Source organism: Budorcas taxicolor, chromosome 11 (assembly GCF_023091745.1).
Source record: "Budorcas taxicolor isolate Tak-1 chromosome 11, Takin1.1, whole genome shotgun sequence".
Taxonomy (NCBI): Eukaryota; Metazoa; Chordata; class Mammalia; order Artiodactyla; family Bovidae; genus Budorcas; species Budorcas taxicolor.
This window is the reverse complement of record NC_068920.1, coordinates 67,147,315-67,173,186: the sequence shown is the minus strand read 5'-3', so window position 1 is coordinate 67,173,186 and position 25,872 is coordinate 67,147,315. Positions and strand designations below refer to the sequence as shown.

General features: G+C 44.6%; 1 protein-coding gene across 1 annotated transcript in view; it reads right to left on the bottom strand.

Annotated features, from left to right (window-relative positions):
• Nucleotides 1-25,060, bottom strand: part of SLC9A2 (solute carrier family 9 member A2) — an 88,719-nt gene extending 63,659 nt beyond the window's left edge. Inside the window, exon 1 of the mRNA XM_052648422.1 lies at nucleotides 24,775-25,060. Coding sequence (XP_052504382.1) covers nucleotides 24,775-25,060 — 286 coding nt within the window. The remainder of the gene's footprint in view (nucleotides 1-24,774) is intronic.
• Nucleotides 25,061-25,872: the final 812 nt, after the last annotated feature.

Here is a 25,872-nt window from a genome sequence, read left to right as displayed (position 1 = left end):
AAAAGTAAAAAAAAACATTCAGGGGAAAGGTTTCTACACTCATAGTGGTAAGTGACAACAACAGCAAGCTGTTATTAGCTGTATGTATATACATTTTGTAAATACACATATATATGTATATATATCAACATATTATACTTGGAGGAATCACTGAAAAAAAAAAAAGCTATACAAAGCTCAAAAACACTATCAACAGATGAAAATGGAGTTCCAAAAAGTGTTCAAGTAACCCACAGGAAGACAGAAAAAGAAAACAGAGAGATGAAGAACAGAGAGTAAACAGAAAGGAAAAGAAAAAGTGGAAGATTTTTAAAATCTCAAACAGCACAGACACACCAATAGTTACCAAAAAATGTAGGTTATCTAGGGGCATCAATTAAAAGATAGCTGTGAGCAAAATAAAATAAAAAGCATGACCTAACCATTCGTTGGCTTTAAAAAACTTTTACTTCATATGCAGTGGGGTAGGCAGGTTGAAAATTAAAGAATGCAAAGAGTTACATCATTAAGTGTTAGTCGTATAGTTAGTCATTAAGTGTTAGATGTATACAGCTCTTTGCAACCCCATGGGCTGTAGCCCACCAAGCTCCTCTGTCCATGGGGTTCTCCAGGCGAGAATGCTGGAGTGGGCTGCCATCTCCTTCTCCAGGGGCTCTTCCCGACCCAGGGGCTAAACCAGGTCCCCTGCATTGCAGGAGGATTCTTTACAGTATAAGCCACCAGGGAATACATCCTAAAAATATTAATCAAAAGATCAAAAGAAAATGGGATTGGCTAATATCCAATAAAGTAAGCTTCAGAGCAAAGAAATTTCCTAGCGACAGGGAGGGACATTGGGTAATTATAAAATGGGTCAACCCACCAAGAAAACATGGCAAGTCCAAGTGCGTATGCACCAAACAGCAGAACTATAAAACATATGAGACAAAAACTGATGGAACTGAAAGGAGAAATAGGCAAATACATAATTATAGTTAATAACTTCAATACCTCCCCTCTCAATAATTGCTAGATCAACAGCCAACAGGATCTAATCCTATGGAACAGAGGTGCCCAGCCTCTGGGATCTAATGCCTGATGATCTGAGGTGGAGCTGATGTAATAACACTAGAAATAAAATGCACAATAAATGTAATGAGCTTGAATCACCCCCAATCCATCGCCCTGTCCTCAGTCCGTGGAAAAGTTGTCTTCCATTTAGACCGCTGCTACAGAAGACCAACCAGCAACAGCAGATATGCATTTTTTCCAAGAATCCACAGAACATACACCAAGACAGAACATTTCCTGGGACATAAAAGCAAACGTCAAAAAAATTAAATTTAAAAGAACTGAAATAATATAGAATATATTCTTTGATCACAGTGGAGTCAAAACGGAAATCAGTAAAATAATGAAAATTTTAAAAATCTCTAGAGACCTAACAACTCACTTCTAATTAATCTATGGGTCTCACACCCACCAAGATGGCTATAATCAACAAGACAGAAAATAACAAATGTTTTTGCGGATGTGGAGAAATTAGAACCCTTATACGATGGTGAGAATATGAGTTATGCAGCCATTTTGGAAAATAGTCTGGAAGTTCCTCAAAAAGATAAACACAGACATCATTTGACCCACAAAATTCACCCCGAAGTATGTAAGGATGAGATGGTTAGACAGCATCACCCACTCAATGGACATGAATTTGAGCAAACTCAGGGAGATAGCAGAGTACAGAAAAGCCTGGCGTGCAGCACTCCATGGGGTTGGGTTGCAAAGAGCCGGACACAACTTACAACTGAACAACAATCACTTTCCTACTTCCAACTTTTCTGTCTTCTTTAACCTTTAACTTTTCTCGTTTATTTCCCAATGGAACGCACAGCCCACTGGTTTATATCTGATTACACTAAAGGTTTATTTGCACCTGTCTCAATTTTGTTAAGGTTGTAAGAACTACACTATGCAAGTGATGTCTTTACTGTCTCCAAAAACAAAAGAGCAAACACTGCATGATTCAACTGATACTGACTACATTAAACAGCCGATTTCATGGAGACAGAAAGCAGAAGAGAGGTTACCCAAGGCTGGGAGGAGAGAGGTGAGGACTCACTGGTTGACACGCGGAGTTTCTGCTTGAGAAGATGCAAAAGTTCTGGAAGCGTGATGGTGGCACATCGTGAATGTACTTAACGTCACCAAATGGTCACTGAAAAAGGTCTAATGGTCAACCAAGTGTCAGAGGCAGAAGAAAGATGTGCTGGCCTCCTGATGGCCCCCCCAGCACTGTTTGCATGCACAGGGTCCTTATTCAAAGGGAAAAACATGAAAATCTCTCACACACAAATTCCATAACAGCTTCCCATTTTCATCAATGGTAAGAGTAGGTCGCCATCTGTACTGACTTATTTCTCTCTTTGTAACATGACCCCACTCTGAGAATGGCACTCATTTCGATTATTATTAAGTTGAATACACAACAAATTCCAAGTGACCCTGACTGTCCCAGACAACAGACAAAACTTCATGTAACATGAAAAGGTCTGGACCAGAGGTTGCAAACTGGCAGGCCGTGGGCTATCATGGCCTGCAGGGCTATTTTGTTTTATTCATCTGATGTTCTAAAATATAGAGCTAATGTCTGGAAATTGAGTCTGCAGGTACAAATTCTCCTGTCTGATTTATCCTGGAAAATCAGCAGACTGGGCCCTCTGGCCCTCACCCATACCAATGTGTTCAGGGGGACAGCCAGCTTTAGCCAAGGCAAGGAGTGGCCTGCCAGCTCACCTGCCAGCTTCCCCCATCCCTGCCTCCCACTCACATCTCACAGGTGCCCTCCCTACTCACGCACCGCTAGATCCACCCTGTCTGCCACCTGTCGAGAGCTCAGTTCCAAAAGTCTTAAGACGCAACTAAGACTATAATGTGAAAGTGAAAGAGGAGAGTGAAAAAGTTGGCTTAAAGCTCAACATTCAGAAAACGAAGGTCATGGCATCTGGTCCCATCACTTCATGCCAAATAGATGGGGAAACAGTGGAAACAGTGTCAGACTTTATTTTGGGAGGCTCCAAAATCACTGCAGATGGTGATTGCAGCCATGAAATTAAAAGACGCTTACTCCTTGGAAGGAAAGTTGGTCATAACTTAAAAAGCAGAGACATTACTTTGCCAACAAAGGTCCGTCTAGTCAAGGCTACAGTTTTTCCAGTGGTCATGTAGAGATGTGAGAGTTGGACTGTGAAGAAAGCTGAGCGCCGAAGAATTGATGCTTTTGAACTGTGGTGTTGGAGAAGACTCTTGAGAGTCCCTTGGACTGCAAGGAGATCCAACCAGTCCATTCTAAAGGAGATCAGTCCTGGGTGGTCATTGGAAGACTGATGTTGAAGCTGAAACTCCAGTACTTTGGCCACCTTGTGCGAAGAGTTGACTCATTGGAAAAGACTCTGATGCTGGGAGGGATTCGGGGCAGGAGGAGAAGGGGACGACAGAGGATGAGACAGCTGGATGGCATCACCAACTCGATGGACGTGAGTCTGAGTGAACTCCGGGAGTTGGTGATGGACAGGGAGGCCTGGCGTGCTGCGATTCATGGGGTCGCAAAGAGTCGGACACGACTGAGCGACTGAACTGAACTGAAGACTATAATGAAGATGAGGTTGGCAGGGGGAGGGGAACGTCCATTCTACTTCTCCTCACTGTTCTTTTTAGCCATGGGTGCAGGCTCAGTTGCTCACTCATGTCTGACTCTTTGCAACACCATGGACTGTAGCCCACCAGGTTCCTCTGCCCACAGGATTGCCCAGGCAAGAATACTGGGGTGCATTGCCATTCCCTCCTCCAGGGGATCTTCCTGACCCAGGAACTGAACCCATGTCTTCTGCTTGGCAGGCAGATTCTTTACCACTGAGCCACATGGGAAGCCCATATGTATGTATATATAAAAACAATTATTTCTCTGGATTTCAAGAAAGTCACAAATTGAAAACAGCAACAAGCTATTTCTTCAAATGACAGAGTTCTTCAGTCCCAACCTTAGAGGCGCCTGGGAGGAACCAGGCTCTGACCAGGGCTAGAGTGGCCAGGAAGATGCTCCTGGCACTGGATCCCTTGGCTCACAGGTCCTGGGGGTGCGGGGCTAGCAGACACGCCCCGGCGGGGGGGCGGGGGTGCGGGGGCCCAGGCTTCTGCTGCCCCAATCAGTCCAGGGCAGGCAGGTCACAAGGGAAGTTCTCTGGGCTGCTAAAGAGGCTAAACCACAGCAGTGAACTCAGGAACCACAGGGCAAAATAAATAGTCCACTGATAGAGCCCCCTCATTCTGTGCCTCGTGGAATTTCTAGAACCCTCCAGTATCTCTTTAAAATCTAATCCCACGAAGGGACGAGCTTGGGCCACATCTGTTACAGGGCTACCTCTGTAGTCCAAGGGGGTCACTCTTTGTCCAGGGATTGTCCAAGAGGCCAACATGAAAGAGACAGCTAACAGCGTCTATGTAAAGTACACATTTTACATAATGATCTTGTCAAAAGCAAATTGACCTCTTCCTTTCCCAGATAAGAAATTGTCCTTGAAGTTGGAGGAAAGAGAAGACAGACAGACAAATACACACACACTGTACTTTTCCGTAATCCTATTTCTCATTTCTCACTTACAGTTATTCATGGTTTTGAATTTTATATTCAATTGTTTACCACGAACTAGTTTTCAAAAAAAAACAAAACCAATTATGTACTTGAAAGCCTTGATTACTTCCTGCCAAGGAAGTAGATTACTTAGAATGCCCTGGTAATGGGTCACATTCTCCTGTTTGAAGCTACAGCTGGGAGGGGACAGGGGGATGGGTCCCAAGGATGTTCAGTTCTTACTATCAGCACACTCAGGGTCTAGGACAGCCAACAGAGGAACAATGTGAGGCTTGTATCATATCAATTCTGCTAAATACTCTGTGAGCAAAGTGCAGTCGAGGTGGAAGACGCAGCCCACACCATGCAGACAGCCTGGAGACGACCACCCCACAGCCCACCTGGCTTCCCTGGTGGCTCAGCAGTAGAGAATCCGCCTGCCGATGCAGGAGACACGGATTCGATCCCTGGGGTGGGCAGATCCCCTGGAGAGGGAATGGCTACCCACTCCAGTATTCTTGCCTGGAGAATCCCATGGACAGAGGAGCCTGGCGGGCTGAAGTCCAAAAAGTCTCAAAGAGTCAGACACGACTGGAGAGACTGGGCACACACAGCCCCCCAAGGCAGCAGCTCTGCCCCAGGAAAGAGCAGTGACACTGGACAAAGTATTTCTGCAGATGCAATGCCCTGGGATGAAATACGTGCCTCCCAACACCACGTAAAGTGATCCAGGGGCCTTTCTAACACAGCCAGGTAGGAAACAGGGTCCCTGATGGCAAATTGCTGAGTGTGAGCCCTGGCTACACTGAGTATTCTTATTTAGACAAGCCTTCGGGTTACGTTTCATGTGAACTGCAGCACTAAGTCATCACAGAACTTGCTCTGCATTCATTCTGCCCGCCCACCTACATTGTATGGCTATGAAGCAGATCCCAAAGCCCTTATTCTATGCTGGGCATCTTTTTTTTGTTTTTTTTTAATATTTATTTACCGGACCGTGCCAGGTCATAGTCATGGTTTATAGGTTCCTCAGTTGCCGCATGTGGAATCTAGTTCCCCACCCAGGATTGAACCTGCGCCCCCTGCATTGGGAACACAGGATCTTAGCCACTGGACCACCAGGGAAGTCCCTCCACATCTTCACTTTTACTGAGTTTCATCTCCTTGTGGCTCTGGACCCTCATCTTTTCTCGTTTCCATTTTCTTCATTTTCCATTTTAGTGATAGAAGGGGGATGACCAAGAAAGGATCAGGCCTGAAAAAAGCATTCTGATGGTAAAGACTGTCCAGTGTGCAGTGATTGTGTAGGGGGAAATTCAGAACTCAGGGACTTAGTAAGTTCTGGTGATTGTTTACACAACAGACCCTTTGCAGAGCCTGCTAGATGGGAGCACAGAGGGAGGAAGCTCTGGGCTGGGGGAGAGGTGATAAGATTCTGTAACCTAGATTCAAAACTTTCCGTGCAGGCCAACAGCTGAAAGCAATTTTTATTTTATCCCCCGTGGGTTAGATGTTAAATCCTGGCATTTGTCTTTCAGCCCATGTGTTAGTAAATGATGCTGCTTTTGGGTTTTGCCATTTGCCCACTGTCATTGTTAAGTTCTATGAGGCTATCCAGGAAGCCTACCCCACCCACCCAACCACCTTGTGCTCGGGTTTTATTTTCTGTTTGGTTTTTAATCCTTGAAGAGCCCGCCTTCTAAATAAACTGATCACTTGCTTAAAATAAGTAGATCAAAGGGTAGGAGAGGAATCCACAATTGCCAGTAATTGCTACCTGATTTCATTTTTCAGTCAAGTGGTTGCTCGTATTCAATCACCAGTGATTTCCATGGTGGGGACCTATGGGTACACTGCAGCCTTGGGCTAAACTAAGAGACTGCCCTATTTGGTAAATTACACTATTTTCCAAACCATCTAGAATCATAGCATGTTCCTCTACTTTGCCTCCTCTCTGGCTTCTGATTTTTACCAGCTCTTTGCACAACCAAGTGTCGTACCATTTGCCTTTCATTGCAAAGACTGCCAGGGTTTCAAGGAACATCAAGATGTTTGCATCTTAGGGATCCTTATGTAGAGTCTTATGGCTCCACTTTCATCATGTATATTCTGTTTCATCAAAATAGCAGTCCAACCTACTAACACACTGAGGGGGGGAAATGGAAGACTGGAGTCCTGCCAACGATGCACTTTCATCCAAAGATTTAGAATTAGCAACAACTCCCCTGGTGTCAGGGACTTCAAAACTCAAAAGTGAAAACAGCAAGATCAAATGAAAACAACAGCAAACAAAACTGCTGGGGAGGGAGTCAGGTCATTCAATACAAACATTAACTATCCAATCAACCAGTCCTTTCAGCAAAACTATCAGCACTCTTGAGACAGGTTAAGAATAAGATAAAACACAATAAAGACTTCCAGGAAAAGCAACACGGATGATAGATATGAAACAACTGAAAATATAAAACAATGTAGACATCCCAAGTTTTATCTCTGAACATACCAAGCTCCACAGAGGTAGACGAACACAAAGATACATGGTTTCCATCTCAGGAGACTGTACTCTGAGGAGGGAAGGACACTGAGTCCAGCGTAGCCAGAAAACAACCATATGTCAGATAGTGACACAGAGCTCTGCAGAAACTCAGCCTGGGCCACAGGGCGCAGACGGACTGGGGCTGGAGCTCGCATGCAGGCGTATGTGTTTTCTAATTCCCTGAAAAACATAAGCTCAAGCTAGAGGCAGCATCCTCCCTGCCTTCCAGATAGTTCACCAGAGAAGTCACAAAGAAGGATGCCCATTCTCCCAAGTGAGAACAGTTGGTACCAACAGGGTATCCTTCCCAATCCGGCACAACGGAAACGTCAGTCAGATAGGAAAGAGGGGGCTGGGATTTCTCATCGTTCCTCCTCCTCACCATTCTAGTGTTTTCTTAGAGAAAATGTACACTCAGCCAACATGCGATTCTGCCTAAGGATGCTGGTAATAGAGAGGGTCGTGTGCATGCTAAGTCACTTCAGTTGTGTCCACCCCTTTGTGACACCATGAACTGTAGCCTGCCAGGCTCCTCTCCGTCCATGGGATTCTCCAGGCAAGAATACTGGAGTGGGTTGCCATGCCCTCCTCCAGGGGATCTTCCCAACCCAGGGATCGAACTCACGTCTGTTTCTATCTCCTGCATTGGCAGGCAGGTTCTTTACCATTAGCGCCACCTGGGAAGCTGAGAGAGGGTTGGTGGGTGGTTTTAAAATTGCAATAATGACTCTGAGTAGCACTTTGTTTTAAAACTCTTTCCCATCCAGATTTCTAAAGGAACCCTGTTTGTACACAATGTACAAAGGGACTTGGAAACACGCTGAAAAAACGTTTCCCCTGCCGTGTGTGAGCAGACTTGTCTAGGGACCTTGATGACATTGTAGACCCAAAAGCTCAGGAGGTGTCAGGAGGAGGGTAGCAAAGACAGGCTGCTGGTGCAGAGAAGGGCTCAACCTGACCCCTGACCCTGAATGTTGGGTTTTAAGACAAGAACCTGGGATAAAATAAAGAGTTTTCTCTTCCATTGCAAATTAGCTTACAAAAGCAGTATGATGGTTTTTTAAGGGTAGGCAACATCGGACACTGAAATACATACAATTTAGAGAGAAACCTACACATGACACCAGCACCTGGAGACAGGAATGTCCAGGCAATCTGACAATTGGCTGCAGAACCTCTGGACAGGAGAGACTTCTGTGGCGTAACACTGAGGCTCCGGAGAAGGAGATAGGACGTGTGCTCTCATACAAGGGCCAACCACATCTCAAGGTCTCTCAGGGAGCAGGTTTTCTTAAGTGGATGAGCTCTGTCTCAACAACCCAATCAGGAAGTCTCCTACGTACGAGCTGTCAAGTTGTGAACTTCCAAAGATGTGAACATACGTATGGTCCCAGCAAGGAACCAGAAGCTGTGCCATTAACGTCGGGCATGAGAGAAACTGCAGCGCGCCCTCCGTCTCCTGTTGCTGACGATCCTTCAGCTCTATCTCCCACCTCCTCCAGTCAGTGACTCTTCTTGCCCGTTCACTCGATGCCAGCCTCTGGATGCCAGGTATTGGGCTGTTACAATGGTACTTTTCAAGGTACTGTACTGTAAGATTAAAAATGATTTATTTTTTGTGTTTGTTTTTTATGTATTATTTGTGCAAAAAGTATTATAAACCTGTGACGGTACAGTACTGTAGTCAGTTGTATTAGCTGGGTGCCTAGGCTAACCTTGTTGGAGAGAACAAACCGGACTTATGAATGCTCTCTCAGAATGGAACTTGTTTGCATGCAGGGGCCTTACTGTACTGTCATTATCTACAGATGAAATAACTGAAGTTAGAGAGGTTCATTAACTCACCCCCAAATCCACAGCTAGTAAGTGGGTGTACTCAGGTTTGGGGCAACAGAGCCTAAGGCACCACTCTAAGCTGGTGCAACAATAGCAGATGCATTATAAGTGGGGTGAGAGCGAACCACCATACAAACTAGTGTATTTGAGAAGGAAAAGGCACAGAACCAAGACATGTGCTAGATTCCCTTCACAACCACGTGATTAAAGTGAGAGGAAACGAAAAGCACCTCTAAATATTACTTAGTTATTTAAACAATGATTGTCTATTGAGTACCTACTACGAGCCAGGCATTGTTCTAGACAGCGAGTCAATAAGTAAACTCCCTTCCTGCATGAAGCTTACGTCCTGAAGTGTCGTTCACATGCGCACGTGTGTCTATGTACATGTGTACGTGTGCCCGATTTACTAAGTATGTATGCACGTGCAGCAGTGAAACAGATTTAACACCTTTTCTCCTATAAATCTGTTGAAACAGAACTTTGTCCTATTAACGTTTACACAGTGGCTCAAGTTATATGGGTTGAACCTCTAACCTATGAATATCTAACATGTTAAATACATATTGTTTTAATAAATAGTTTTTATTCAGAGATTTCACATATTTAAAGAAATGTTCTACTCTTTCTTTTTTTTTTCTATTGGAGTATAGTTGCTTTACAGTGTTGAGTTAGAGGGGCTATATGTACACACACACACACATATATATCAAAAGGAGAAGGGGGTAACAGAGGATGGGATGGTTGGATGGCATCACCGACTCAACGGACAGGAATTTGCACAAACTCTGGGAGGTGGAGGAGAGGAGAGCCTGGTGTGCCAGTCCATGGGGTCGCAAAGAGTTGGACGGGACTTAGCAGCTGAACAACAATGTACACATATAGCTGATTCACTCTGCGGTACAGGAGACACTAAATACGTATTTCAAACACACGTTCAAATTCTACAATCCCTGAGTTAGGGAGGTGGAGAAGGCAGACCAAGATTCAGGAATTTTAGTTGCACATTGAAGAATTCTAGACGCACGTTGAGGAATTCTAGGCTTATGGGGTCTGCCTTCTTGTACTGTTCTATGCTGACTCAGCACAGAGTCACCATGTGTCACGCTGACCTTAACTCTGCAGTCACAGCTTGCTTTCATGTATCATTTCAGTTGGTTCCCCCAGTGACCCTCATTACTGTCTAATTTTACAGTGAAAATCTCACACAGTCCACACGAGATAATAAGGTTCAAGCGGGACCTCAGCACAGGTCTCTAGGTCCAGGTTAAGGCTGAATGAAACCAGGTCGGTCAAGACATTCCAGAGACCATGGGCAGATTTCTGAACTTCATAGTCTTCTCCATGGAAGGCAGGCTGCCAGGGCGAGACACAGGGGAGTGCCCAAGCACACTCCCCACGAACCTCCCTCTCCCACGTAATAGCTGTGACACCTAAGCTCTCTAAACCTGTTTCCTCATCTGCTTTTTGAAACTGGGGATCGTAATGGTGCCTGCCTCCAAGAGTTACTGTGAGGATTAAAGAGAATACTGGGTGTAAAGCACCTGACTCAGATTCCTGGCATGAAAAAAGGCTCCATCCTCATGAGCTATTATGACTCCATGAAAGAGGCCACAATACAGGGACTATCAGCCTCTCCCATCTCCACCCTCCAGGCCACAGGGAAGACACTGCCGTGCTGGGGTGTGTAACACAGCTCAGGTGTCCCAGCCCATGCATCGCAGGAAATAAGCTCACGAATCGGGAGTCGCAGGATTGGCAGTGGCAGGATCTCAGAAATACGGCAGTGGGGTGTTTCTTGGTCCTGGGCCTCAATGAGGAATGTCCATGGTTCACAAAATCTTTAAGTGGCCTCAGAGTGCTTTCAATGCAGGGTGCGAGTATGTGTATGTACTCTGTTTCATTATCAGTCAAAGTTGCTAAGTACATTTGTGAATTTCGTTTCTCTTTCCTTGACACATGAGCTTCTGTAGGCCAACACTAAGGAATAACATGAAATTCACCTTTAAATATGACTTCTGTCCTTTTTGGTTATGTGTGTTATTAACATAGATAGGAGTGTGTTGTCTGTTAATCCCAAACTCCTAATTTCTCTCTCCCCCATCACCCACTCTGGTAACTGTAAGTTTGTTTTCTACGTCTGTGTTTTGTATAGAAGTGCATTTGTATCATTTTTTTTAAGACTCCACATATAAGCAGGGTCATATATTTATCTTTCTCTGGTTTACTTCACTTAGTATGATCATCTCTAGGTCCATCCACATGGCTGCGAATGGCATTATTTCATTCTTTTTATGGCTAAGTAATACTCTATTGTGTGTATGTACCACACTTTCTTCACCCATTCATCTGTCAGTGGATGTCTAGGTTGCTTCCATGCCTTGGCTTTTGTGAATAGTGCTTCAATGAACACTGGGGTGCACGTATATTTTCAAATTATGGTTTTCTCCAGATATATGCCCAGGAGTGGGGCTGCGGGATCGCATGGTAACTCTATAGTTTTCTAAGGATCCTCATACTTTTCTCAATAGTGGTTGCACCAATTGTGCGCCTCAGAGAACTGTATCCAATATTTTGTAATAAGCTATAAGGGAAAAGCATCTGGAGAAGAATCTGTGTGTGTGTGCATGCTCAGTTACTCAGTCCAGTCTGACTCTTTGCGACCCCATGGACTGTAGCCCGCCAGGCTCCTCTATCCGTGGAATTCTCTAGGAAAGAATACTGGAGTGGGTTGCCATTTCCTCCTCCGGAGGATCTTCCCAACCCAGGGATCTAACCCAAGTCTCCTGCGTTGACAGGAAGATCCTTATCGTGGTGCCACCAGGGAGGCCCACATGTGTGTATGTAACTGAGTCAATCTGCAGTACACCTAAAACTAACACAACATTGTAAATCAACTATACTTCAATTAACAAATTAAAGTGAACTAAATTTAAAAATATGATTTTTGCATGACCACAAGGAGAGCTTGCAGAGGGATTCCCATGCCCTCCCCTGGAACTACTGGACAAAGAGGGACATACACATCTTCAAACAGGAATGAATCTGTAAAAATCAAGATCAGAAAGCCCTTGGACACTGACGAACCATGCGCAGGGTTGCTGCAGGAAGTACATCAATTATGACTCATTACATTTAAAAGATGTAATTGCAAGAGAATAAGCTGTAATTGTGTATGTCTCATTTAGCATGACAAGACGCCCATATCACACAGCTCTTTAATATAAGGAACACATGTTTCTCTTGGCTTAAGTTTTCTTTTGCTATAAAAAATGAAACCTTTGTTATGAATGTTTTCCTTCTCGACAGAGTCTTTCACCTTACCCCTATGGAAATACTAAACAGCTGGGAGCAGACACAGATCCCTACTTCTGCCCTTAAACGCAAGAACCAAGTAGGTGAAGACCTGCCGGGATCACAAGACAATATTAACAGCAGAACCGCAACTGAATAGTGTCTTTCTACCTCTGATGTTACTCTGCCGACAAAGGTCCTCACAGTCAAGGCTATGGTCTTCCCAGTGGTCACATATGGGTGTGACAGCTAAACCATAAAGAAGGCAGAACACCAAAGAATTGATGCCTCCAAACTGTGCTGATGGAGAAGACTCCTGGAACTTTTCTGGAGAGCAAGGAGATCAAACCCATCAATCTTAAGGGAAATCAACCCCAAAGACTTGTTGGAAGGACTGATGCTAAAGTTGAAGCTGCAGTATTTTGGTCATCTGATGCAAACAGACGACTCATTGGAAAAGTCCCTGATGATGGGAAAGATTGAGGGCAGAAGGAGTAGAGGGCTTTAGAGGATGAGATGGATGGATGGCATCACTAATGCAATGGACATGAACTTGGGCAACCTTTGGAAGTTACTGAGGGACAGGGAGGCCTGGTGTCCTGTGGTCCATGGGGTTGCAAAGACTCAAACACAACTGGGCTACTGCAAAACAACAGCAACGACAACAACCTCTGACTGGGAGACAGCTTTTCCAAAAGTAGGTCCAACATATCTTCAACTGCTGAGCTACTTCTCTTTTATTCAAGTATGATAACTACAGGTCAAGAGAAAAGTCAGGTTAACTCCAAGTGTGATGACAGTGACAATGAAATTCTCCTTCACAACCAAAGAGAACAGAAAGTATGAAATAATACCTTCCAAATGATAAGGCTTCCCCGATGGCTCACCAGGTAAAGAATCTGCCTGCAATGTAGGAGACACAGTGGACGCGGGTTCAATCCCTGGGTTGGGATGATCCCCTGGAGAAGGCAGTGGCAACCCACTCCAGCATTCTTGCCTGGAGAATTCCATGGACAGAGGAGCCTGGTGAGCTACAGTCCATGGGGTCACACAGTCTGACAAAACTGCGTGACTAATCAGTAGCAGCAGATGGTGAATGACTATAATTTCAGCTCCTATAAAGCACGAGCTGGCATCAGGATTTCTGGGAGAAATCTCAATAACCTCAGATATGCAGATGACACCACCCTTATGGCAGAAAATGAAGAGGAACTAAAAAGCCTCTTGATGAAAGTGAAAGAGAGTGAAAAAGTTGGCTTAAAGCTCAACATTCAGAAAACGAAGATCATGGCATCTGGTCCCATCACTTCGTGAGAAATATATGGGGAAACAGTGTCAGACTTTATTTCTGGGGGCTCCAAAATCACTGCAGATGGTGATTGCAGCCATGAAATTAAAAGACGCTTACTCCTTGGAAGGAAAGTTATGACCAACCTAGATAGCATATTCAAAAGCAGAGACATTACTTTGCCAACAAAGGTCCGTCTAGTCAAGGCTACAGTTTTTCCAGTAGTCATGTATGGATGTGAGAGTTGGACTGTGAAGAAAGCTGAGCACTAAAGAACTGATGCTTTTGAACTGTGGTGTTGGAGAAGACTCTTGAGAGTCCCTTGGACCACAAGGAGATCTAATCAGTCCATTCTAAAGGAGATCAGTCCTGGGTGTTCTTTGAAAGGACTGATGCTAAAGCTGAAACTTCAATACTTTGGCCACCTTGTGCGAAGAGTTGACTCATTGGAAAAGACTCTGATGCTGGGAGGGATTGGGGGCAGGAGGAGAAAGGGACGACAGAGGATGAGATGACTGGAGGGCATCACCGACTCGATGGACATGAGTTTGAGTGAACTCCAGGAGTTGGTGATGGACAGGGAGGCCTGGCGTGCTGCGATTCATGGGGTCGCAAAGAGTTGGACACGACTGAGCGACTGAACTGAACTGAACTAATACTCTGTGATATAATCATTCAAGAGAATACTCAAAATAAAGACATTTTAATACAAAGATCAAGAGAATTTATCAATGGAAGCCTCCCTTCCCAAAGTATCCACTAAATTACATATTTCATTTAAAAGAAAACAATCTGGAAAAAAGAGGAAATAGAAGAAGTAACAATGAAGAAAAAATGGTAAGCATGTTTAGAAATCCATCTAGACACTGTTTGTAAAAATTAAAAACTAACTCATGGAGGAAATTAAATACAAATCAGGTCTAAATTATAAGGTAAAAAGATATAATTCTGAAGCTGGCAGATAGCAGGTAAAATTTTTTAATATAAATATCATTCATGAAGACAACAAAACAATAATAAAACAGAAAATAATATGTTTACTGTGATCCCAAATGTAATTTTAACATTTTACATATATTAACAAACTTAATTCTCACAACAGCCTAGGACATTGGCACTTTTACTATCCCCATTTTACCAAAGGGTAACAGAGCTCAGAATTTCAGTTACGTACCAAAACTTCATACAACTACAAAATTATGCAAGAAAATTTCCTGAGATGTGGGCCAAGGCAGACTGGACTGGATCCTGTTTAATCAGGTATCTGGTTAAAATTGAAATGTAACCACAAAAAAATGGAAAGAGAATATATGATAATATATTACAAAATGAAGGGAAAACTTGACTAAGTGAAAATATGACAAGAAAAGAGAACTGAAGAGACCAGGTAAAAGTGTAGTAAACAGACAGCAAAGTCCAAATATATCATTACGCAGAACATATATAATTATCCTTCTCCCTAAACTGCAGATATTTGAAATTTTAAATTAAAGATAGAAAGTCTACTCACATGTGGTTTAACAAGATACAGCTAAAGGAAAATTACCCAGTTGATTTGATATGATAATTATGGTTAGGGAAAAAATATGTCTGGAAAATATAGGTGTGGAAAACATAGATACAGAAAAGAGTACATGTGCAAAATGAAGTTTATTTTGAACAGCAATAGGAATATAAGAAAAAATAGACCTTGAGCCACAGAAAAATATTTAAAATAGGGACATTAATGAGTAACCTAATAAGTAAAGGAAGGATTTACTCAGAAGATTTTAACAATATTGAGCTAGTAGGTACTTAATAACAAAGCATCAAAATATTAAAGCAAAAAATAACAAACTTACAAACAGCAATTGACATCACAGTCTTAGAGAGTGGTTTTAACGTACCCCTAGAAACTAATAAAGTAACCCAAAAAATTGGTAATGCTATTTAATATTTGCACTCCATAATTTGAAATTTCATCTAGTCCTCGGTGTGTATGTACATATGTGAGCCTGTACATGTGTACAAGTGCCGACATGTAATAGGGAACACACAATCTTCTTCAATCAAAGCTTGAAATGTAGTTTTAAATGACCACCTATTAAGTCACAGAGTATGTGCGTGTGTGTGTGTGCGTACGCTCAGTTGTATCTGACCCTTTGCAACCCCAGGGACTGTAGCCTGCCAGGCTCCTCTCTCCACGGAATCTTCTAGGCAAGAATACTGGACTGGGTTGCCATTTCCTATTCCAGGAGATATCCCCAACCCAGGGATCGAACACAAATCTCTTACGTCTCCTGCATTGGCAGGCAAATTCTTTACCACTCATCCAGCTAGGAAGCCCCATTAAGCCACAGAAAATGTCTCAATCAATATAAAAAACCAACCAGGTCTATATAACCAACATGGAGTAAACTATGAATAAAATTTAAAAAATAACCATACATCTTGAAATGTTTATTACTATAACTCAAACTATAATCCTAAATAATTATTGGGCTACAATAAAAAAAAAATCACAAGGAAAATTTAAAACACTGAGAATTGAGCTAAAGTGAAAACTCTATACATCAAAACCATGCAAAGCAACTGAAACAGGGTCAGAAGGATATATTTCTAGCCTTAAATGCGTATATTACCATTCCTTTAAATTACACACATTTGGATCAGGAGAATTCATCTTTAAGAAGAGCTTCATTTAATATCCTATTTCATCTCATGAGACATTTATTTGACATCATAAAGACCAAACTGTATTTTACAGGTCCTGATGCACCATCAACCGTCATGCTTCCCGCTTTACCACTAATGTGTGGTGTTGAGGTCTCCTCAGAATACAGATGGTTTGCAAGTTAAAAGCAGTAATGATTTCACACCAATTGTTAGGCAAGTGCAATTTCATTTGCATCATCTCCCCGAATTCTTTAGTCTTTACCATTTTCTTTATTGCTATTAGTATAACTTGCAATAGATAAATTTACATAAATTTAGAGTACCATGAATGCTTTTTATTTTTTATTTTTAAAAAGTTTTTATTGGAGTATCATTGATTTTAAATGTTGTGTTAGTTTCAGGTGTACAGCAAAGTGAATCATATATATATATACACACACACACACATATATATATGTCTCCATTCTTCTTTTAGATTCTTTTCCCATATAGGCCATTACAGAGTACTGAATAGAGTTCCCTGCACTATACAGCAGGTTCTTATTAGTTATCTATTTTATACATAGTAGTGTGTATATGTCAGGCTTCCCAGATAGCTCAGCTGGTAAAGAATCCACCTGAAATGCAGAAGACCCCAGTTTGATCCCTGGGTCAGGTAGATCCTCTACAGAAGAGACAGACCACCCACTCCAGTATTCTTGGGCTTCCCTGGTGGCTCAGACAGTAAAGAATCCACCTGCAAAATGGGAGACCTGGGTTCGATCCCTGGGTTGAGAACATTCTCTGGAAGGGGACATGGCAATCCACTCCAGTATTCTTGCCTGGAGAATCCCCATGGACAGAGGAGCCTGGTGGGCTTCATGGGGTCGCAGAGAGTCAGACACAACTGAGTGACTCAGCACAGCACCATGTGTATATGTCAATCCCCAATTCCCAATTTTATCCCTCTTCACCCTAGTCAAGGCTATGGTTTTTCCAGTAGTCATGTATGAATGTGAGAATTGGACTATAAAGAAAGCTGAGCACCAAAGAATTGATGCTTTTGAACTGTGGTGTTGGAGAAGACTCTTGAGAGTCCCTCAGACTGCAAGGAGATCCAACCAGTCCACCCTAAAGGAAATCAGTCCTGATGTTGAAGCTGAAACTCCAATACTTTGGCCACCTGATGTGAAGAGCTGACTCATTTGAAAAGACCCTGATGCTGGGAAAGATTGAAGGTGGGAGGAGAAGGGGATGACAGAGGATGAGATGGTTGGATGGCATCACCGACTCAATGGACATGAGTTTGAGTAAACTCTGGGAGTTGGTGATGGACAGGGAGGCCTGGCTGCTGCAGTCCATGGGGTCGCAAAGAGTCAAGACACGGCTGAGTGACTGAACTGAACTGAACTGACCTTATCCCCTGGTAACCATAAGTTTGTTTTCTACATCTGTGACTCTTGTTTTGAAAATAAGTTCATTAGTTACCATTTTTTTAGATTCTGCATATAAACAATATCATATGATATTTGTCTTTCTGTGTCTGACTTACTTTACTCAGTATGATAATCTCTTGGCCCATCCATGTTGCTGCAAATGGTTCTTTTATGGCTGAGTAATATTCCATCGTGCATACGCGCCATATCTTCTTTATCCACTACTCTGCTGATGGACATTTAGGTTGCTCCCATGTCCTAGCTATTGAAAAAGTGCCGCAATGAACATTGGGGTGTATGTGTCTTTTCAAAAGAGCAATCAAGGAAGGATTAATCTCCAAAATAGAGTATCATAAATGTTTTCTTTATAACATAGTCTCAAGTGTCAGTTTTCCACAGCTGTGAATTTAATGAGAATAAATAAATGGCCATATTTTGGAGAAGAGGATGACAAGAAAATGGCTTGCTGCTGTGCGTCTCAGTCACTTCAGTCGTGTCCGACTCTGTGCAACCCCAGAGACGGCAGCCCACCAGGCTCCCCCATCCCTGGGATCTTCCAGGCAAGAACACTGGAGTGGGTTGCCATTTCCTCCTCCAATGCATGAAAGTGAAAAGTGAAAGTGAAGTCACTCAGTCGTGTCCGACTCCAAGTGACCCCATGGACTGCAGCCTACCAGGCTCCTCCGACCATGGGACTTTCCAGGCAAGAGTACTGGAGTGGGGTGCCATTGCCTTCTCTGAGAAAATGACTTAGTAGGAGTTATAACAACTAAACTATTTAAATATCTTTGTCCACTTTAATAAGACTAATGTCATATAGCCATGCCAATTGTGGAGCTTTTCAGTTCCTAAAAGTATTTATCACTGAAAATATTGAAAGTAATGCTAATTATGTTTTCAATTGTAAGTGTTTTTTCAGTGATTAATAACCCTTATAAGTTTGGAGTCAACATATTGGAAAACAAGTAAATTCAATAATTAATGAGGTAAACTTTCAATTCAGTAATTTTTTAAATAATAACAAAATACAACCTAATAAATCAGAAGTAACTAAATAATAGCAGAAATTTATAAATTAGAAGCCAACCAGAATGCAATTCTCTGAAAAAGAATAAAATAAATAAATTTCTATGAATTTTGATCAAAGAAAGATTAAAAATAACAATATTAGGAAAAATAAAGTAGAACTTAAATACAAATAAAGTGAAGATTTTTAAAATCATGAAAAATAGATTTCTTCTCATAAATTTAAAAATGCAAATGAAATGACTTTCTAGAACAATAAAAACAACAAAACTGACCTAAGAGGACATAGATAGGCCAACAGAACAATAAACTTTAAAGCAATTGAATAATTAGTGAAAATATACCCATACACAAACCAACCAATTCACCTGGTTTTACAGGTAAGCTTTTACAAGCCTACAAGGAACAAATAAGTTTATAAAAAGGTTTTCTGTATACCTCTTTAGGACTTCAAGCTATGCAAAAGAATTCTGTAAAAGACAAAGCATCTCATTAATGATAAACATTATTCTCATTTTTAAAGTTGACCCAAAGACCAACATTTTTGGTAGGAAATCACCTGCTGTTATTTTAAAAGGTACAAAATTATATCTGTGGTAGAGAGCAGTGATAATTCTAGAAGACATTTGAAACGATCTTTAGAAAGACCCTTAAGTCATCCTTTGGACAGAAAACAGGAAAAGTATGGTCAGCCCAATAGGAAGAGACGATGGCTTTGAGAACGTAAGAAATTAGACTTCTTCTTTGAGCTTTATTAGGAACAAACACACGTCATCAGGAGCACCTGGCTTTACAGGTGTGTTCAAAGTGAGATGTGGTTCAAATAATTAATGAAAATCATGAGCCTCATCTACTGACCAACCAGTTGGTGAATACGCTTCAGGAAAACCAAAGGTAACAAAGAGAAACAGATCAAAGGCAAGGATGGGTTTTTCCAGAGATCAAGATCTCAGTAATCAGGTGGATAGTAACCAAAGAAACTCTCTGGTTTCATATTTAAATTCAGAACTGCTTGGAGCCCAGAGGAGAAACACTCATGCCCCAAACTGCTTTGTCTTCCCCCTCAAATAACAATACAAGTTATTTCATTTCCAGACAACAGGATGAAGAGAACACAAAAATTCTGCACGCTAACCCAAGTTCAAGGGCAAAGGTGAGAGATGACACCTGGAAGAGGCAAACAGGCCAGCTTCCTATGACTGCAAAATGAGTGACAGGGTGTCTGGAGAACCACTGAGACAAACAGGGGAGCTGTGTTACCCTAAGCAGCAGGGGACACACTGCTTTGTCCCAGGACCCTGAACCGAGTTAGAACGTATGCCCAAGTTCACCCAGTATAGGACAAATCCTACTAACCCACTTCTTGGGCAGGGAATTCAGAGGAGATAAGCTTAGAATGAACAGGTTTCCCAGGTGACTCAGTGGTAAAGAATCTGCTTGCAACACAGGAGTCATGGGTTTGATCCCTCAGCCAGGAAGGTGCCCCGGAGAGAGAAATGCCACCCACTCCAGGATTCTTGCCTGGAAAATCCCATGGACAGAGGAGCCTGGCGGGCTACTGTCCACAGGGTCATAAAAGAGCCGGACACAACAATGACTAAATAAGCAACAAACAATCTTAGAACACTCTAGGAAATTTGTCTCTTCTTCATCCTCTGGCTACCTATTATTCCAGGCTATAGAACTCCATCCCTGTGTCCAGGATTTACAGGCAGACTGAGCAGTTAGTTATAACTGTTTAAAAAAATCAAGTCACTCAAAATATAAACATCCAAAGTGAAAGAACAATAAGAGTTCAAATGCATGAGGATCTAAGTGAAAAAAATTTCGGGAGATCTTTCTTGCCAAAAACAAAACGAAACAAAACTTTTCAAAGGTGGACCAAAACTGCTGTGTTCTTTTATTTACTTAACCCACTTCATACACACACATACACAACATCATCATTACCAATTTAGGAAACTTTTCAACTACAGAACTTTCTTTTTGATCAAGTCACTAGAAAGTGGACTGTCCCTGATAATCAAGTTGCTGTTCAGTTGCTAATTTGTGTATGACTCTTTGCAACCCCATGGACCGCAGCATACCAGGCTTCCCTGTCCATCACTGTCTCCCAGAGTTTGTTTAAACTTATGTCCATTGAGTCAGTGGTGCAATCCAACCATCTCATTCTCTGTCTCCCCATTATTTTGCCTTCAATTTTTGCCAGCATCAGAGTCTTTTCCAGTGAGTTGACTCTTCACATCAGGTGGCCAAAGTATTGGAGTTTTGGCTTCAGCGTCAGTCCTTCCAACAAATATTCAAGGTTGATTTCCTTTAGGCTTGACTGACTTGATCGCCTTACAGTCCAAGGGACTCTCAAGAATCTTCTCCAACACAACTTAAAAGCATAAAGCTGGATCATTCAACACTACTAAAAATGCATTTTCTCACTTCTGATTGTAGTATTTCTAAGGTCACAGTAGATAGCAGTCTAGAAACTGATTCTGAATTCACCACTGGAAATGATTTCAACCTCCTACAAATGCTATTGGGTGCCTCTGTTGGGGGCAACCTGTGATCCACACTCAGCTTAATCACTAACAATGTTCCTCCATGTTCTCTGGGGCAGGTAAGCTCAGGTACACTAGGTACACACTAAAAAAACTGCCCCAAATGCAAACAGCGACATTTTGCGTGAGTTAACACTCCCATTCCCCCTTAGCCTTACATCCCCCTGCACTGACTGCTCAATTCATCACCCTACCCAAATATGAGCTAATCACATCATACAAGTCCTGCCAAAGTAATAGTCTTTCCAGAATGTACATGCTAAGTCGTTTCAGTCTTTCCAGTGCAAAAGTTCAGCTAGAATCTGAATGACCAGACCACTGTTTAATGGGCTGTAAAAATGTCTTAGGTACCTGCACAGTCTTCCCTAAAACCAAAAAGAAAAGTTTAGGGCCTTGGGGGCAGGGGGGCGGATCCCTGGGCATTTTATAGCTCTTGTAGGAACAGAGTTACAGCAGACGGACAGGGCTGGACTATACACTGGAAGAACCTAGAAAAGACCCCAAGCACTAGCTTGTGGCTCAGCTGGTAAAGAGTCTGCCAGAAATGCAGGAGACCCTGGTTTGATTCCAGGGTTGGGAAGATCCCTGGAGAAGGGATAGGCTACCCACTCGAGTAATTTGGGGCTTCTCTGATGGCTCAGATGGTAAAGAATCCGCCTGCCATGCGGGAGACCTGGGTTTGATCCCTGGGTTGGGAAGATCCCCTGGAGGAGGCCATGGCAACCCACTCCAGATTCTTGCCTGGAGAATCCCATGGACAGAGAAGCCTGGCGGGCTACAGTCCATGGGGTCGCAGAGTCAGGAACCACTGAACAACTAAGCACAGCACTTGCTTATTCTTATTTCTCTGAGAACCACACCCTCAGCCCACCATGGTGGTCTCTACTCCACTCAGACCCTTCTGGCCAAGAGACATGAACATCATCTGTTTCCATCTGGATGCCACATCACACGCAGGAAGGAAAGAGGAAGCTCCAAATTTGGAGGAGGCAGAGAGATGGGCAGAACAGCAAAGCGCCAGGGAATATAAACACATCTGGATGAGAAAACTGCCAATGGGGAGATAAATACATCCATGAGCTCACACAAGCAAGAATGCCTTTTAATAAAACACTGTACAATTAACATGATGAGGTCAAATAAGATAGATAGATCATGACAGGAAAATAAAGCAAGTGTTAAAAGGCAAACTGAAGATAAGAACACTTGGAAAAGGCGGAGCCTAAGACAGAAGCAGGAAAAGGGGAGAGGGGGCCCGGCCCTGAGGAAAAGGAACTGAAGTGCCAGGAAACTGTCAGAGTCATTTCTGCTTCTCTTCCACCACTTCTGATGGTGACAATACTCAGTACTCACTGCATGCCCAGCTGTCCTAAGAAGGTCATACACATCTCTTTTCATTTAACCCTGACACCAAACAAGCCTCCAGGGTAGACAGGAAGATGAGACATTGAGCAGAGCTGGGTGGGATTCTGGCTCACCATCTGGCAGCAAGGTAACATCCCCATCTCTCAATTTCCTTGCATATGAAATGTGGTCATCATTTCTGCCCCGGATGATTGTTAAAATTAGAGGTAATGAATTTAAGTGCCTACTAGCGGCTGTTATTAGTGTGACTGATCAGATGAAGATAATCAAGAGTGAGGAACAGAAGAAAGAGTCACAGTTGAATAGAAACAGCAACAGAGAAGCAGGTGTAGGAACAAGGGAAGGAAGCACTACGCCAGGGACAAAGATTCAGAGAGAGAAAAAGAGAACAGAGAACACTTGGCTCTCCGCCTTCTGTGTCTGTGCAAACTGTCTGAGTTTTATTTTCCACCTCTACCAAGCGAGTATATACTATCTGCCCTTCCTACCTGGCAGGGCTGCCCTGAGGACCATATAAGGAGACAAGCACCTGCATTTACAAGGACTGGCAACCCTTTTATGTAAATGTGCACATCTGCTCAATAAACGGAGAAATCCTCTCCCCCTTATTCCATTTCCCAAGGGAAATTAAAGCACTCAACCAGTTTTAATGTCAAAACCGGGCAATTACAGGCTGTAAAGCACATGTCTTCTTTGGGCACCGTTAACAGAATCTGGTTAATGTAATGTAACATCCAAGATTCGGCTTCTTTCCTGCAACTGGCACCTTCTACAAACCTGTTTTGCGCTTCCTTCTCAATTTATGTCTTTGTTTATTCCTCTCTGGAATGTTGTTCCCTTTCATCTGCAATGGACCGTCTTCTAGTCATCCCTGAAAACCTAGTTGAAATGTTTCTCCAGCATGAGGAAGCGATTCCCTTCTCCCTACACTGCATATTATCTTTTCTGAATGTCTTACTCCACCTAGCATTTTTCTGGATTATGATCACTGGGCCATATGCCATCCCCTCCCTCCAATCTTCAGGTGTGAGGATGCCAGCAATGTGTCTTTTTATCCTTTATAGAGACCTTACAGCATGGGTCATTTCAAGGGGTAAATCTATAAAACATATGCAATAATGCATAAATTCTGTCCACCTAACAAATTTTTGGAATCATTACAACAGTAACTGCTATATTCTAAGATTAAAAAGTATATACATATAAAGTAAAAATAATATAAAGCACCACAATCATAATAAAATTCATGTGGGGTGAAAATAAATGAAGATGAATGAATAAACCAACAAGGTCCTACTGTATAGCATAGGGAACTCTGTTCAATGTTATGTGGCAGCTTGGATGGGAGGGGAGTTTGGAGGAAAACGGATACAAGCATATGTATGGCTGAGTCCCTCTGCTGTCCACCTGAAACTATCACAACATTGTTACTCAGCTATATTCCAATACAATAAAAAAAATTAATTTTTTAAATTTTAGAAAAAGGTGAGAAAATAGATTTGGAGATATATTTCCAAATGAGAGTTTAAGGTAGTTTTTGAAACTTGGGTTAATTATTTTTAAACACCCAACTGGCTTCACTGGCCTTAGTCACCAAGAAAATGCTTCCTGGAGAGCTGTCACTCTCCAGCCTTGGCTCAGAGGAGGGAGGGCACAGGGCCCCTTTCCCAGACACCCTGTCGCGCTGCAGGCACTCAGGTGTCCCTGATCCCCCTTTCCAGACACCGCAGCAGTCAGATGCGGGGCAGGGTCTGCGTCGCTGCCAAGGCGCATCCATCTCCAAGCATCAAGGGCTTCGACCATTCTAGCAGCACTGGAGCCCTGCTCCCGGTAAATGAGACCCTAAATTTCAGCCCACTCCCCTCCTCCCGCAATCAGCAGGTCCCCACTTTGCCAGAGGGCTGTCACTCGGCATGCCAGGCAGAGGAAGCAGCGAATCGCTAAGCTGGTTACAGGTTGCAACTCCGGGGCTATTTCAAGGCCAAGTTCCACAAGAACCAAAGCATAAAGCTGCTCCCCCACCGCACCCCCCACCCCCGCCCCCGGGGAAGGGAGGTCCCTTTCGGCCAGGTGAAGCCGCTCTGTCGCCCCTGCCCGGGTCCCCGGGGAGGCGGCCACGACCCAGGGGTCAATTCGCCGCGGCCCCGGGCGCCCTCCGGAGCCGGGCCCCTGCCCCACCCCCGTGGGTCCGGCGCGCTCACCGATCTTGGCTAGGGAGGCCAGCAGGATCCACAGGGTGATCTCGAAGGGGATCTGCACGTGGGGGTAGTCCAGGGTGAACACCGGCAGTCGGCTCTCCTCGAACGGCGTCGTGCCCGGAGCCACCACGCTGGCGGGGCTGGGCGGAACGGAGCTCGTGCCCCGGGCCCGCGGCGCGTCCAGCAGGGTCTCGGCCCGGGCGCCCGCCGGCCCCGCCGCCTGCAGGAGCAGCAGCAGCAGCAGCGGCAGCGGGGCCTGCCCGCTCAGCCCAGGGCCCGCCGGCTCCATGGGCGCTGCTCCCCGCGCCGCTGTAGCCCGAGCGGTCGGCCCTCCCTGCGCTCAGCGCATCGCCCCTGAGCGGGCAGCGCTGCGCGCCGCCGCCACGGGGCCGGGAGTCTGCGGCGCACTGGCCCGGTCCCTGCTGCGAGCAGGCGCAGCGCCTGGCGGGCGCGCACGGGACGATCGAGGCCACAGCGCGGACCCTCGGCGCCCTCAGCCGCCCGTCGCCGCCGGCCGCCGGCCCATGCCCCGTCCGCCGCCCGCCGCGGCTGCAGGCCAGGCCCCGGGCGGCCCGCGGGCGGGGGCGGGGCGGGGCGGGCGCGGCGCCCGCGGCCGCTGGGCGGGAGGACCGGCCCGGGGCGGGCGCGCGACGCACCTGCCGAGCCGGCCGGCGACGCGGGGGCCGGAGCCGCGGGGGCCGGAGCCGCGGGGGCGGCGGCCGCGCTCGCCTGGGGCCCACGCCGCGCGGCGAGACCGGCCAGCCCCGGAGCCGGGGAGCTCTGGGCGCACGGGCCGCGCCGGGCGCGAGGTGACCGGAGCTGTCCCCGCCCCGGAGGCCGCGTCGGGCATGCATCCCGGGAAGGGGCCGGCGCACCCACGCAGCGCGCGCCCGGCGCGTAAGGTCTAGAAAAGGCTCCTGGGGTCCCTCTTCCCGTACTTCGCCAGGTCGCGCCCGGGGCGCTCTCTCTCTCTGTCTCGGGGCGCCGTGTTCCCGCGCTCCCACCCAAGCCCCGGCTTTTCTTTTCCACCGAGCACGGCTGTCAATCGCCGGACCCCTGTCGGTTCCACTATTCTTCCCGCCCCAGTCACGAAAAAGAAAA